Source organism: Falco punctatus, assembly GCF_963210335.1.
Source record: "Falco punctatus genome assembly, chromosome: 1".
NCBI lineage: Eukaryota > Metazoa > Chordata > Aves > Falconiformes > Falconidae > Falco > Falco punctatus.
The window spans coordinates 89,959,719-89,973,678 of NC_137580.1; the positions used below are offsets into that span (position 1 = coordinate 89,959,719).

General features: G+C 45.9%; 2 protein-coding genes across 5 annotated transcripts in view; both read left to right on the plus strand.

The window, feature by feature from the left end:
• Positions 1-13,960, plus strand: part of PXN (paxillin) — a 50,646-nt gene that overhangs the window by 27,104 nt on the left and 9,582 nt on the right. For 3 of the 4 annotated variants that reach the window (XM_080407098.1, XM_080407097.1, XM_080407099.1), the window contains exons 2-6: positions 1,502-1,728; positions 2,233-2,348; positions 4,289-4,428; positions 4,823-5,027; positions 5,550-5,685. In XM_080407098.1, coding sequence (XP_080263224.1) covers positions 1,502-1,728; positions 2,233-2,348; positions 4,289-4,428; positions 4,823-5,027; positions 5,550-5,685 — 824 coding nt within the window. Of the gene's footprint in view, positions 1-429; positions 771-1,501; positions 1,729-2,232; positions 2,349-4,288; positions 4,429-4,822; positions 5,028-5,549; positions 5,686-13,960 lie in introns of those variants that run through there. The other variant, XM_080407100.1, reaches the window with a different exon arrangement.
• LOC308071551 (uncharacterized protein) lies at positions 5,693-13,724 on the plus strand. Its single transcript, XM_080407137.1, has 3 exons — positions 5,693-11,068; positions 11,884-12,150; positions 12,680-13,724. Exons 1-3 carry the CDS (start codon positions 9,938-9,940, stop codon positions 13,181-13,183), a joined length of 1,902 nt encoding a protein of 633 aa, XP_080263263.1. The 5' UTR covers positions 5,693-9,937; the 3' UTR covers positions 13,184-13,724.

Below are 13,960 nucleotides of genomic sequence, written 5' to 3' on the forward strand. Positions count from 1 at the left end.
ATTGGCTGATGTGGCCTGGCCTGCTCAGGAAGTGGCTTTGAGCTGTCCTCGTAGAGCTGGTAGGCAGCCATGAGGGCAAGCAGTTGCTCAGTTGCTATTCTTGGTGCCACCTGGTAACTTCAGCTCCTTGTGACTCAGATGGAGGGTACTGCAGGATGGCTACACTCAGGCTGAGCCCTCACACCCCAAACCTGAGTATCAGGTACCTGCTGTGTGTGGGAGGAGAAAGACAGATCCCAATAACTGAAACTGCCTGAAGACAGTCAGGTCTGCGTGGAAGGGAGGGAGATCCAGGAGGTTTCGGAGAGCCTCCTCTCATAATTCTGCCCAAGTTGTGTTACTGTTGTCTGGCTGAATTCCACATCTCCAAAGGGACCTGCCAGGTATGTTCTGATGCTCTTACAGCGGAGAGCGCTGATGTCCCTAGTGAACCAGATCCTCTCTTAATAGCCTTAAAGAGGTGTGCACTAGAGCTTGCTGCCCCGGTGGAAAGCTGGGCACCCGGCCAGTGAGGCTTTCTTTAGAAAGTGAGTACAGTGCAGACTTGCAGTCGCTCACTGGAGTTTCCCCCACCAGGGACTGCAGTGGGCTCCACAAGGTGGGTTTACAGGACAGAAAGTCCAACACGTCAGGTTTTGCCTGTGAGTCACTGCAGAGGATTGGGGATGGGCAGAGGATAGTTTGCAGGGAGGAATCCAGAAATGTGGGAATGCCTTTTCATGCTCCGTCTCTGAGGAAGAGCATTTTTCCTGCTTTAAAATTTCTGAGAGGTGCTAACTGTGTGACGTGGGTTCCTCTGCCTGGCATGAGTGACGGTGTTTCTAGCTGATGGAAGTTTTACTTCTCTTCAGGAATTTGTGAGCAGTCTCCACCCAGCAAGTTGAGAATTGTTTCCAGGAGAAGAGATTTCGTTTACCTGGCAGCCTCTGGAAACTAGTTAACTATTTGTGTGATGTGCTGAGGGGGATTTTTGTTAGGAAAACTGAAAGGTATACTCCTGCTGTACTGATGGACTAATTTGAAAGTTTCATGCTTCTTCCACTACCTTAGACTCTGGAGAAAACCCCTCCTGCGATCTTGTTTCCTGCAGAAAGCACTGCCTGCGGCCACAGTAAATGATTCTGTGATGATGTGGAGCCTGTAATTAGTCTGTGTCAGTATCCTGTTGCGAGTTGATCTCTGGGCAGGTTTCTCCTACATTGCTCTGGTGCAGGGTGCAGTGAGACAACGGATCCCTGTTGTTGAGCGGTTTTCCAGTTAAGACAAAAATCTGAGACTGACATCGTTTTTCTGGCTGCTTTATTACCTCTTGGCATTTTCTTTGTATGAGAAGTTTGATTAACCTGTTCAGTCCTGGGCTGCAGTAATGTTTTTCAGGGCATTTAGTATAGATGAAGTCTTCCCAAAGACCACCTGATACAGGTATCCCGAATGAGACAAAAGAAAAAGCTGTAGTCCAGGATTTTACCACTTTGTTTTTGTTTTCCTTGCTTTCCTGCAGATGCCTTACTGGCAGACCTGGAATCCACCACCTCACATATCTCCAAACGACCAGTGTTTCTAACGGAGGAAACGCCTTACTCCTATCCAACTGGAAACCACACATATCAAGAGATCGCTGTGCCACCTCCAGTGCCTCCGCCACCTTCCAATGAGGCCCTGAATGGCACTGTGATTGACCCCTTAGACCAGTGGCAACCCAACGTATCCAGATACATCCACCAGCAGGTAAGTGAATGTGTGTGGATGGGGAGGGTGCTTGCTTGTTTTGTTGGTGTGCAGTATCTCGCAAAGTAGATGAGAGGAGGGAACAGCGAGAAGCGAGGATGAATTTGGCTATGAACAGAGTGGGGAAATGGACAGAGGTGTGGATTTTTAATAGAACTAACTAGTTGGAGCAAAAAATAATTTGAAACCCATTGTCATTGTTCCAAGAAAATGGTAGTATGATGAGACTAGCGTTAGTCATCTGTCTTGTAGCCTGTGGAAATCAGACTGGGGGTTTCCAGCACAGATCTGCGACTCATAGGCAAATCTGAAGCAAGTGGAGAACAGTTCTTCCTTGTGTAGCTCATCTGATGGAGGCTGGTTTGGCTATATAGCAGAGTGTGTTTTGTTTTTTTTTTTCTTCTTCTGCAGGGCTTTGCTCTGCACTATCCATGTGTGGGGCTGCAATGCAGTAGTGTACGTTTGCTTTGTATTCTCTTTCCAATACAAATCTCATTTCCACAGCCTCAGTCCCAGTCTCCTATATACAGCTGTAGTGCCAAAAGCTCCAGTGCCTCTGTTCCTAGAGACGGGCTCAGCTCTCCTTCTCCCCGTGCCAGTGAAGAGGAACACGTCTACAGGTATCTTGTCCCTGTTAAGAGAGAAGCCTGGCTCACAACTTGAGCCTACTGTTGCTCATGCTGCCTTCTATAAGGGGAAACAAACAGTGCTCCCTGAGTATGTTATGTTGCCTTGTGTAGTTTTTAATTACCTCTTTGTAAGAGGCCACTGTAACTTTCATACTCGCTTCAAACATTGACCTGGCCCTTTGGTTTGCTCCAGCTGCAGAAGAGGTTAAGACCTATCAGACAGAGCAGGATCTGGATTGTGTTGTGAAGGATACAATCCAGAGACAAGTATGACAAATCCATCCCCTTGTTAAGCAGTACAAAAGTTCTTTAGGAGGTTGGTGGCCTTTGGATCAGTTATCCTGGGGGATTCAGTTACCTGAGGCCTAGCGGGATGTGCAGTGACATGAATTTTCAAGTAAATTAGAACTTCTTAAAACTTTTAATCTCAGTAGAGGATTGATAGTTAAATAACTAGTTTATACTCACAAAGACAGCTGCTTTTACACTGAGAGGTTGGAGTAGCGGCCTGTACAGTATAGACAAGAACTTTCTGCTGATGTGGGGGTGAGTGAGGAAGAGGCTGTCAGAACTTCATCTGTGATGGCCCTCTACAGTGCGCTCTGTCCTGGGTACCTTTTTACCGTGTGGAGACTGGTGTTTCTCTGGTGTTGTGTTCTAACCATGCCTAGCTCTTTCTGCTGAGCAGGAAGCTGCTTTCAACCAGAACTAATTCTGGGTAGAGGCAGGCATATCCAGAGGTGGGCCAATGGAAGCAGTAATTGCAATTTTTTCGGATGGCTGCATGCAGTTATACAAAATAGAGGTAATTACAGCTGTAAGTCCTCCTGTACCAAGGGCCTGGTGTGAATTGTGACTTGCGTGCTTGGGTTGGGATGAAGTATGCCCTCCTCAGATCGCATTTTGGATTTTCTTTTTTTTCTTTTTTTTTTTTTTTTCTGTTGGTTTGAAGAGAGAGATAATAACTGCCCTTATGGAACTGTGTAATTGTCACAGGTGTTCCAGTGTCAGAGTCCTAAAGCCTGTTACATACTAACTTTCTGAGTAATAGTATGCACAAGACAGAGGTTCCCATTTTGGAAAGTATCTTCTTGATAAAATAAGAACGTCTAGAGCATTAGAAGTTACTTCTTTATACGTAAAACTAGAAGAAAATAATTGCCTTGCCATTGATGATAGGAAGACTGTAATTACCATAAAAATCACTGCATTGGTGCTAAGTCTTGCTTTGAAACAGTTTGCAGTTGTATGTAGTAAATGGGATCACCTGTATAGGATAAGCAATTATTGCAGGCAGTGTTTTATACACACTTGTGCACAGGTAAACGTCTTTCAAGCCTTGCTTATTTAACACAGCAGAAAATAGTTTCAAATTACTTAAAAATTAATTAGAGTACCCCAAATTAAAGGTTTGAGGACTTGAAAAAGAGACCTTGAGTGCTGCAAGAGGCTACCACAATATAACCTGCTGCTTTTGACTTCTTGTTGATACCTTGAGGTTTGTAATTTGCCTCTTTCTCCAGTCTGTGTTAGCCATGCATTCCCTTGCTTCAGGGAGGAGGTTTCTGCTGCTTGGTGTGATGTCAGCAGAAACAAGTCATTTTCCTGTATGCAAGCTAATGGTTCTGCTGCTGTTCTGTGCATCTTGGATCTGCAGATGGTTAACTCTTTGCTACAGGGCTGTGCAGCACATGGTCGTAAAATCTGAGGCCCCATCCATCAATTCTGTTTCTTTGTAACTGACAACTGAAGATGTGGCTAAGCAGTGGCTGTGTTGTAGTCATTTCACAAAGCACACATCTTCTTTCCTCCAGAACTAAAAGCATCAGCTTGAAAAGAATACATGTGTAAACTTTGTGAACCTATTGTAAGTTTCTCTCCATCCTTCTGCTGTATGTAGACGAAGTTTCACACTTCCCTTTTATCTTTAGTTTCCCAAACAAGCAGAAGTCTGCAGAACCATCTCCTACAATGACTAGCTCCTCTCTGGGCAGCAACCTCTCAGAACTGGACAGACTTCTTCTGGAACTGAATGCTGTTCAACATAATCCCACAAGTGGCTTTCCAGCAGGTAAGGTATAGCAAGATATTTGGTATGAGTGGATAGTGTGATTCTCAAAACGATAATCTGCTTTTTCCTTCCAACATCCTTACTGAGGGGAGACCCTTCCAGCCCCTGATCGAAGATTGATTTAGTATAGGTGGGATCTGTTGAGGTCTGTGGTGTAGCACCTGCTCAAAGAGAGGCCAGCTTCAAAGCTGGCTCTAACTAAAGTTCCAAAGTTAGATGAGGTTGCTCAGGCCCTTGTGCTCTTAAGTTCTGATTAGCCTCAAAGATGGATGCTCCACAAGATTTCTGGACAATTTGTTGCTCTTGCCTGTGCTATTGTTGCTCTTGCCTGTGATTAGCATGTATGTATGGACCTAGCAGTCTGAATGGCTGTTTTCTGCTCCTCTTTCTTAAGATGAAGCCAGCAGAAGCCCATCACTGCCCAGCATGACTGGACCGCACTATGTTGTCCCAGAGAGCAGCAGCAGCTCTGTGGGAGGGAAGGCTGCACCCCCTACAAAAGAAAAGCCAAAGCGAAATGGTGCACGTGGGATTGAAGATGTGCGTCCCAGCGTGGAGAGCCTGCTGGATGAGCTGGAGAGCTCTGTGCCAAGTCCAGTGTGAGTAGTGTTTTGGTGGCTGCTGGCTTGGGTGGCGTGGGCCAGGCTCTTGTGGCAATAGTGACTGTAGTGTAGGGGCAGATGCTGCAGGAGTGATGGAAGATGGGCTTTGTCTAAAGGGTCAGAAGTCAAGCAGGCACATGAAGATGCTGGTGCTTTTTTATCTACTCCTGTATGGAAAAATACATGTTATATTATGAGAGGTGAATTGTTCAAACTCAGATTTATAGCTGATCACAAATACCCACTGTCTGACAAAATGAATTTTTGATCATCGTCCATTAATGGATGGCGCGCGTGTGTGTACATACTTGTGTTAGACTTGGCAGAGAGACAGGGGTCTGTGTGTTGTGGAAGCTGGGTCTGGGGAAGGGCTGGCCAGGGTGGGCAGCGCTGATGAAACTTGCCATGGTGTTCTTGCCTGGTGGAGCACTGGGACTTTGGGTCTAGGAGTGCTCTCCCAGGCTTAAATGCACTCTTTTTTTCTTTTCTTCCCACCCTCCCCACCCCCCACCTTTTCAGCCCTGCAATCACTGTGAGCCAAGGCGAGGTGAGCAGCCCCCAGCGAGTCACTGCCAGTCAGCAGCAGACCCGTATATCTGCTTCTTCAGCTACGCGAGAACTGGATGAGCTGATGGCATCTCTCTCTGACTTCAAGGTACCCTGTTATGACAGTGCTTCGTCTTGTCCCTCCCCACCCCCAGACTCTTGCCTGTTAGCCACATCTGCTGACCTTGTTTGGTCTCCAGAATGCCCTCTTCACCTCCCAGACTTGCTCTGAGAAAATTCCCGTGGTGGTATTTGTGCTTTCAGAGTGCTGCTATAGGTGTTCTCGACTGCTATAAATTCTTGTTGCTGGGAGGATAAGGTGGTTCTGGGGTCTGTTTTTCCTTTGGTTCTGCAATTTGTCTGTTTGCCAAAGATAATGAGCTTAATTACTGCTCAGTAAGAGGTGAATTATTTTGCTGTACTACAGCATAACAAAAAGTAGAAGAGCATGGGACACCAGTCTGCTTACTGAAAGAGACCAGGCTTTTCTCTTTGGAGTGCATTTTTACCCTGATGTGCATTCCCTGAGGAGGATCTTCCAGACATGTGTGGTGTAAGCACTGAAGCCTTTGCATCAGGCAGCTGGAGACTTCATAGAGTTCCGTCTTAAAACAGTCTCTCTTAGTCACTTCAAAATGGGATTAAAGTCTGAGCTTCTTGTGGGGGCAGAAAATGGCAAATACTATTCAGAATTTTGTTTAAAAATCGAACTGTTGTATTGGATGAGAACTGATATTTCAGTTGCAAGTAGCACATAAAAATCCAATTACAGGGTAAGCTCAGGAGTACCTTGCCCACAGTCATCTTGATATGTGAAGCACTTGGCGTATGTACTTGGATAACGTGTTCTTTATTCACGTAGGTCTGTTATCATTGTTGCATTAGATGATTAACTATGCAGCTTATTTTCATGACGCTTTAGTTACCTGTAATAGTAGCAAAATGAGAAATATTTTTTTCTTACTTTCTACTTTCATCTGCTTTGCTTATAGCCTTACTGAATTAGTCACTTAAATTTGTTCTGAGAGAGGTGGAGAAAGCAAATATCTAATATATTCTCCTTGTTATCGCTGTTGGGTTTGCCTTTCTTACATATACATGAAGTCTGCTTTCTAATCCTAAGAAAGTCCCTAACTCTGGTTTTTCCTCATATGGAAAATTCCGATGCTTGGTGTTTCTTGTCTGTGCTGAACTCTTACTTCCTCCTACCATGACTTTAGGTGGGACAGCTAATGCTGAGGAATGTTTTGTGAGGAGAGGTAGACAGGCCATTCAATTACAGCTTTGCTGTTTGTTGTTCTCTCTGTTCTACCATTCCTGTGAGCGTTTTTGATGTGTGCGCTGGGTTTCGTGAAGCTCATTACAATACCTGGAGTTTTGACCAAGTGCATGAGTTCAGAACCCAGCAGTGAGCATGCATGCTCTGTGGGACTTTGCTTGCCTTGCACTTGCTGGAATTGAATTCAGGCTGCCATTTCTGGCACATGTACTGCATGTTGTGAGAATCTAGGAGTTACTGTTTTCTCTAGACTTACTGTAGTGTGTATTTAGTCAATTGCAAATACTGGGAGCGTAGTGTTGCCTTCTTTTCTCTGTATTAGTCTTAGAGCAGAGTGCAGGATATGCACAAGTGTCTGTTCAGTCTGGCTGAAAAACTGCACTGTTGTGAAGCTGGAAAGAGTTCCCACCTGCACTGCTGGTGTACCCTGCCTTGCTCCTTCCACGTGCTGGCGGAGCTTGAGCACTATGGCTTCATGCCCCTGCTGCTTTTATCAGGGCTCAGAAAACAAGTTTGGGTGTGGTTGTGGCTATGGCCTTTGCTCCTAGGTGAGCTCTTGGCAATCAAGAATGATGTTGCCCAGCACATGTTTTCCTTGCAAGATACAAGGAGCGGATGTGTTTAAGTGCAGGTGTTCAGATGCTTTGCAATCTTGAGAAAAGGCCTTAGAATCTTTGTGCAACTCCAATAAAACCTACATGACAGAGACTACCTGCATTCTGTAATACTGTCCACCTTCCTGGCTTAGTTTCTAGTTGAGCTCTGAGAGTGAACATGCAGCAAGATCTTGAGATTTGGGCTTTATGAACACAGCGTTAGTATTTTTGTGAGGCGTTGAGCTCATTTGTGTATAAACATTCTTCCTGAAGCACAAAGAACATGGTTTCTGTGATCGTTTTCCTTTTGTTAATAGTCACTGACATTTTCAACTTTTTTAACGGTTACTTTCCTTTTTCCTGTCCCCCAGGTTGCTTCATTTTCCCTTCGGTCCTTTTTGTTCTTACCTCCTCTATTTGTGCCAAATAGTGGTGTTAGCTTGTCTGTAAAAATGTGTTTCTAGTCTCTGCCGGTGGCAGGATATAAGGGAGAGAAGTGGAGACTTTGCGAAGGTGCATAAAAGGTTCGGGTACCAGACCTGCGTGTGGTTGCAAAAAATAGGACAGAAAAACCAAGTTATGATGTGTAATTAGTTGGAGTTTGGTAGTTGATACTACTAGAAGTTGCAGTAGATGGGGGAGTGGAGGTACTGATATTTGATTTTCTGTGGAGCCCAGAGTAAAAGGTGCTATTACAGACTGATATATTACCCTTTTATCATCTTTTGCTCGCTTTAATGAGTTGCTTGTTCTTTTTGCTTACAGAATCCATTTGATTTTGGTTATCTAGCTCATCAGTCAGTGGACACTGAAATTACTTAATGCACTTGTTTTTCCAACCTCTGCCATTTCTGTGTAATGCAATACCTGCTTACTGCATAGCTAAATGTTTGTATTTAACTATTCTGTTACTGTTGAGTGTTTAATCATGGCTCTTATTTTGGAGCTAGTATGCTTTTAGTATGCCGGAAATACTTGCTTTTGAATGAAATGTTAGTCGTGCTTTGAAAATGTCTGACTTCATTTTAGGGAGTCAGGAAACTAAGTGTGAACCACATCATAAAACCAGGTTACTTTTACAGGTGCGTCCAGCTTAGGCAAAATACAAGAGGGGGGGAGCAATATTAGGAAATGCCCTCATTTTTACTATTGGATGTACTTGCTAGTTCTTTTCCTCTCTGTTGTAACTGTGGGTCTTGCTGTGCTAGTCAAGGGGAGGAGCAATCTGTAAAGAATTGTGGTCCCCTATTGCTCTTTCCTTTTTGAACATGGTCTCCCTGCAGCACTACTGTTGTGACTTCACAAATGTGTGACTGCTTGCCAGCTCCTGATCCTTTGGGATGGTAGCAGCTTAGGTCAGCTGAAGGTATATATTTCTTCCATCTGCTGGCAGATTTTGTGCACGTTCTGGTTAATTTTATGCTTTTGTTCATGATAAGTATCTCTAGAAGGTAAGTAGAGACTGAGATGCCATACATGGGCTTAAGAAGTTATGTGCCCAGCTACTTTGGAGCATAAACATCTAACTTCTTGAAGCTTCTTTGGAAAATGTGACTAAGAATCAGAGCAGGTTTTGATAGTTCTTGGTTTTGGAAATCCCTTGTGGATATGATTTTAAAAACGAGAGGGCTCAGCATTGGTCTTAAGCTGACCTGCTGTGCAAACTTGTCCAAGCCACTGTTCTGATTTTCCCTTTTTAAGAAAAAGGAGTAATGCCAGTTTGCCTCCTAGAGTTTAGCCAGGAACCACTGAAAATGGGGAAGAGAGGACCCATGATCTTTTGTTTTCAAAAGACCGGGTAAGTCAAGGAGAACTAAAATCTCTGTATCAGTTGCTCTTGTTAGTGTATTTTGGATCAAAATGAATATTGATTTTATTACAGTGTAAATGTGGAGGCTTTGGCTTAAGGGGAAGAGGCTAATCTAGCCACCTAAGCAATGCTTACAAGGGCACGGAGTGACTGACAGACTTGTATAGCTTCAGTGTGTCATGTCCAAGGTGAGATTAGTGATGTGAATACAACAAAGCCTGTGTCATCTGTTCTTGCTGTGAATGCCCTGAAGCTTTGTTTTTGTTGCCATGAACTCAGTCAACTGGAGCATTTTATTAGTGTATCAAGAAGAAAATGTCATGCTTTGTTCTATTCATTGATTGCTTTTTTCAGCTTTGAAGTGTAAAATTTACATTCCTGACTATGAGTGAGGTAACGTGACCTTTACTCACAGTCTAGACATTCCTGCGTTGGTAGCTGGCTTCCCAGTGGCCATTGCATGCCCCATCACGGCTGCAGATGAACACATCAGCTGTCACTTAGGAGGGCATAGGAAAATAATCTCAGTGGCTGTAGAACTTCATCTCCTATATCTCATATGAGTAGCTGCACAATGTCATACTGGTTCTGCTCTTTGATATCTCGTTTTCCTTCCTCTTGGAAGTAAGGCATTGGATCAGCGTGACTCTTGGAATTGGAGGTCGTGATTGTTATAATGCTTAATTCTTTGCTTTTTTTCTTCCCCTTACCTCTGTCTTTTTATCTCCTTATTCCTTCTGTCTCCTTTTTGCAGACTAGTTCCACTATGTCTCTGATTTCTGACCCTTCCCTAGAACCAGTTCCCAGTTCAGCAAATGCAGACTCCAGCAACACTCCTCACAGTTTCACAGTGCTATCCTGTTCCAAACACCCTTCTGCAAGTCAGAGTGGGGGCTCTGCAGTGCCAGGATCTGCCCCCTCAGCAGTCCTGTGCACTGAGGAAGGCAGTAACACTGCAGTTCTGCCTACTTCAGGCCATTCTGCTGCTCCTCCATGTGTGCCCTGTTTGCCACAAACAGCCCCTGTGCCCCCACCACGGGTCTCTTCTGGTTATGCTACTCATAGGGAGCAGATGACCTCTGCAAGCTTGAGTCGGCTGAGCAGGAAGCCTGACTCTTCTAGAAATGCTCCCCAGGCTGTGCCGGCTTCCAGTTTGGAACTTCTGTGTAGATCTGCTAATGTAGAGGCACAAGGCCTGGAGTACGATTTGGCAAAAGAGACTGAGAAGAAGGAGCAGAGAACTGACCCCAGAATCTCAAGTGTACCAATTTCCAGTGCTTTAAATGGTCAGGGGAAGGGGCAGATACCTAAAGAGCTGGATCAGCAGGGAGCATTCAGGGACCATTCAGCCTTTCCTTCCCAGGGCAGAAGTACAGAAACAGCTTTAGATGAGCTGTGGGCCCTGGAGCTGCCTGCACAAGTGCCAGAGGTACATGCAAAGAATGACAGTGTTTTGAATCCTGTGTATGAACCTTCTGTTGTTGCCCTGGATCGGTGGGATGTCTTCCCAGACACTAAAAACCAGTTGGGCTTTGTAGTGGAACAAGGACAGGAGCTAAAAGCTGGAGTACTGCATGAAACCAAGGTAGATGGCTGTCCTGATCTGATCAAGAAGAGGCAGGGCAGAGAGAGAATTCCTAGGAAGGCAGGTACTGCTGACACGAACAAAGCCAGAGAAGAGCAGGAAAACGAGCAGTTCAGAAGCTCTGCAGTCACTCTGGAATCTCCTGAGAACATTTGGAAACCTGAATGGGACCTGCCATGCATCTCTAAACCACCCATTGAGAGGATTTCTGCATCAGGCCAGGCAGGCGCTGAATGAATGGAGGAGTAGGATGAGTCCTAGCTAAGACTCTTCTGACAGCATACTAACATTTTGTGTGTGGTGTCAGTGTGCCTGGCTCACCCACACTAACAGCATGCAGCTCTGAGCAATGTTACTGACAGCTGCATGTCACAGAGGTTTGAAATCCTCTGCTTTATCTTGTGGTCTCTTCTGCACGTCAGTTAGCAGCACGGAGCATGGCAGTTTGTAGGGACTTCCCTGTGAAATGGACTTTTGTTCCCTAACTGGGGTAAGGCTCAGTCCACAGAGGGCCTCTGAAAAGTTAAAAGGACTGTTGCGTTCCACCGGAGGATGTTCCTCACTTGGGATGGCAGCTCCCCTCCTGTGCTCACCTTTTTAGGTCTCGTTACTGGAGCTGTTAGTGTTCCTTCCAGTGCTGGAAGGACATTTTGTGCACCAGACATCTCTGACCCAGAGTCTTATGCCTGTAAAGGGCAAATGCAGAGAGGCTGCTCTGTGTCCTTGCGATGCTGAGGTTTCTTTAATGCTCAGTGGAGTGGTCATGCTGCACCTCCTATCTTGGCTTCCTGCTGGTTAATCTTTCCCTTCCTTTTCTAGATAGTTATTTTTGGCTGCTGTGATTATCCTTACAGGGTTTTTCCTTGCACTGAGTCACTGTTCTGGGCTGTGCCAAGAGGAGTTTTGGCATTGTGGAATAAATGTCATCACTCTTACTGTTTGCAGTTGTCACTAATGGCTTGTGCTTGTGCTCTTGCATCTTGGGGCTTGCTCTGACATTGCTCTTCTCTGCTGATATTATTACCTTTGTCATTTAGATTAAATCTTTAATCAAGAGGACAAAAGAGACAGCGAATGTGCATCCAATGTATCGTGACCTCTCTCCAAGGCGTAAACTAGGTCCTGGCGTATTGCACAAGACTGAGTCTCAAGGTCGTTTGACTGGAGAGCTGCAGGACAGACTGGGCATCGCTAAACAGGAACAGGAAGAATGGAAAAACCAGGGTGACTGGCTGACAGAGGGGGTCGTTAACACTTCCAGACCCCCAGGGGAAGAGCAGAACAGTGGACAGCAAGTAGAGAAGGTAGAAGGCAGGGACATGCTGGGAAATTCCAGCATGTCCCTCTGCCCAGATAGCATTGTGTGAAGGTGCAGATTAAGTTTCTGAGTGATCTAAGCAACATGAAATGAAGAACTAACGCTTTCTGCTCGCCCTTGTGTGGCCTGAAAAGGGAACTGGCATGTGGGTCCCTAGTTCTTGGTGTTTAAGAATCGGAGTGGGATCTGAGGGTGCTGGTGTCTGTCTGGGCAGTCAGCTACTACCACGTGTCAAATGTCCACATGGGGCTTATTTTTAAAACCACACTGGGAAGCCTGTCAGAGGCATGCTTTGTTTTCCCCAGTGCTGTACCTGTGCAGGAAGTTCTGGGTATAAGATGGTGCTCTTCCTTGAGCTACACAGGGAAACATGTTTTCTAGTTCCCCTTCTCTTTCTGGCTGCTTTTTACTCTTAGATTAACGTACTGGTGAGAATAAACCTTCCTGTTGCAGGAAGTGCTTGTGGGTTCCTCTTTGGATTTATTCACCTTTCTTGTTCCTCCGTGTCTTTCTAGGTGGTTTTTCCTCCAGAATCCCCACTTCCCCCAAGGAGGACGGTCTCTGTTCCAGCCTCTCCCCCGCTCCAGCCTTCCGAAGAAGCTGCAAAGACAGTCCCTGCTAATGCTGCTCCCTCTCATGTCTCTGGCCCTGCACCTTTCCTTCCGGTCCCACCTCAGCCTTCCCATGTGCCATCTACCCCAGCCTCTAGTCTAGTCTCCTCCTCTTCCTTCAGCTTGCCTCCCCAGCCTCCCTTCCAGTGGGAAACTTCTGATGATGGTTATCATGAGCTTTCTGTTGTGGACACCTCTCCTTCTGAAGGTCCTAGGCATTCCTGTTCTCCCCAGACCTGGACCCCTAGCACCAAGGCAGTTGTTTCTGTTGGCTGTCAGACTGAAGATGAAGCTTTCTTCCCACAGATGCAGGCAGGCTTCTCTCTTCTGGTTTGCTTTTTTAGCCATGTTTTTCAGTCCAGCTACTGCTCCCAACTTGATAGCTCAGTAGATAGAATGTTCAGGTGAAGGCTGGTGCTGAACTGCTAGGTAGGAGAGAGGAGTCATTGGCAACATCTAATCCCAGCTGCTGCCTGTCTGGCACTGCAGAGTACATGTCTGTGCAGTAACCTGTTGGGGGGTGTGTGGTTCCTGTCTGTCCTGATGATCACTTTGTGCAGCAGGGACTCGATTTCCCTCTGAGATGAAGAAGCTAACTCTGAAACACAGGCTGTAGCTGTCCCTGACACAGTTACTCTTGGAGTGGGGGGAGTAAAAGATGGAAAAGTCTTGATACTGGAAGGAGCAAGGACAGCTGTCCACAGGGCGAGTGGATTTTGGGGGGGAGATGACATGATCAAGAGCTGTGTTCTGCGTCTCCCTGCTACAATCAGGGAAGAGCTGTAGCCCTAGGATGGTGAGAAGTCTTAATGTATATGAGCAGTGCAGTGGTGTGCAATGTTACGTGTACGTAACGACTCTCAAGCAGTGAACAAGGAAACACCTCTGCATCTTGGACTGTTGTACTTTTCAGGTGACCTCTGCTTCTCCCCTCATCTACAGTGCCAATCTGATGGCTGCTCATGCACCCCTGGGCCCCCCTGCCCCTGAGAAGGCAGGACCTCCTTTCTGTTTCCACAGCATGGTGTGCTCTTCTGGTTGATGAGTGTGCTGCAGATGCTGCTGGGATCTGCTCCTAAAGCTCCCAGTGCCGTGAATGTAGCTCATGTCCTGTAGTGCATGGTTTGCTGCTCATAGAGCTCCTCACTGGACTTGAGTGATGGCAGATCTCATGGGTGAAGGGTG

Excerpts from the sequence above, each read along its gene's own strand:
- LOC308071551 (XM_080407137.1), top strand. The coding sequence starts at position 9,938 with ATGCTTAATTCTTTGCTTTTTTTCTTCCCCTTACCTCTGTCTTTTTAT. Across the intron at positions 11,069-11,883 it reads GGATTTCTGCATCAGGCCAG|ATTAAATCTTTAATCAAGAG; the intron begins GCAGGCGCTGAA and ends TTTGTCATTTAG. Across the intron at positions 12,151-12,679 it reads GTGGACAGCAAGTAGAGAAG|GTGGTTTTTCCTCCAGAATC; the intron begins GTAGAAGGCAGG and ends GTGTCTTTCTAG.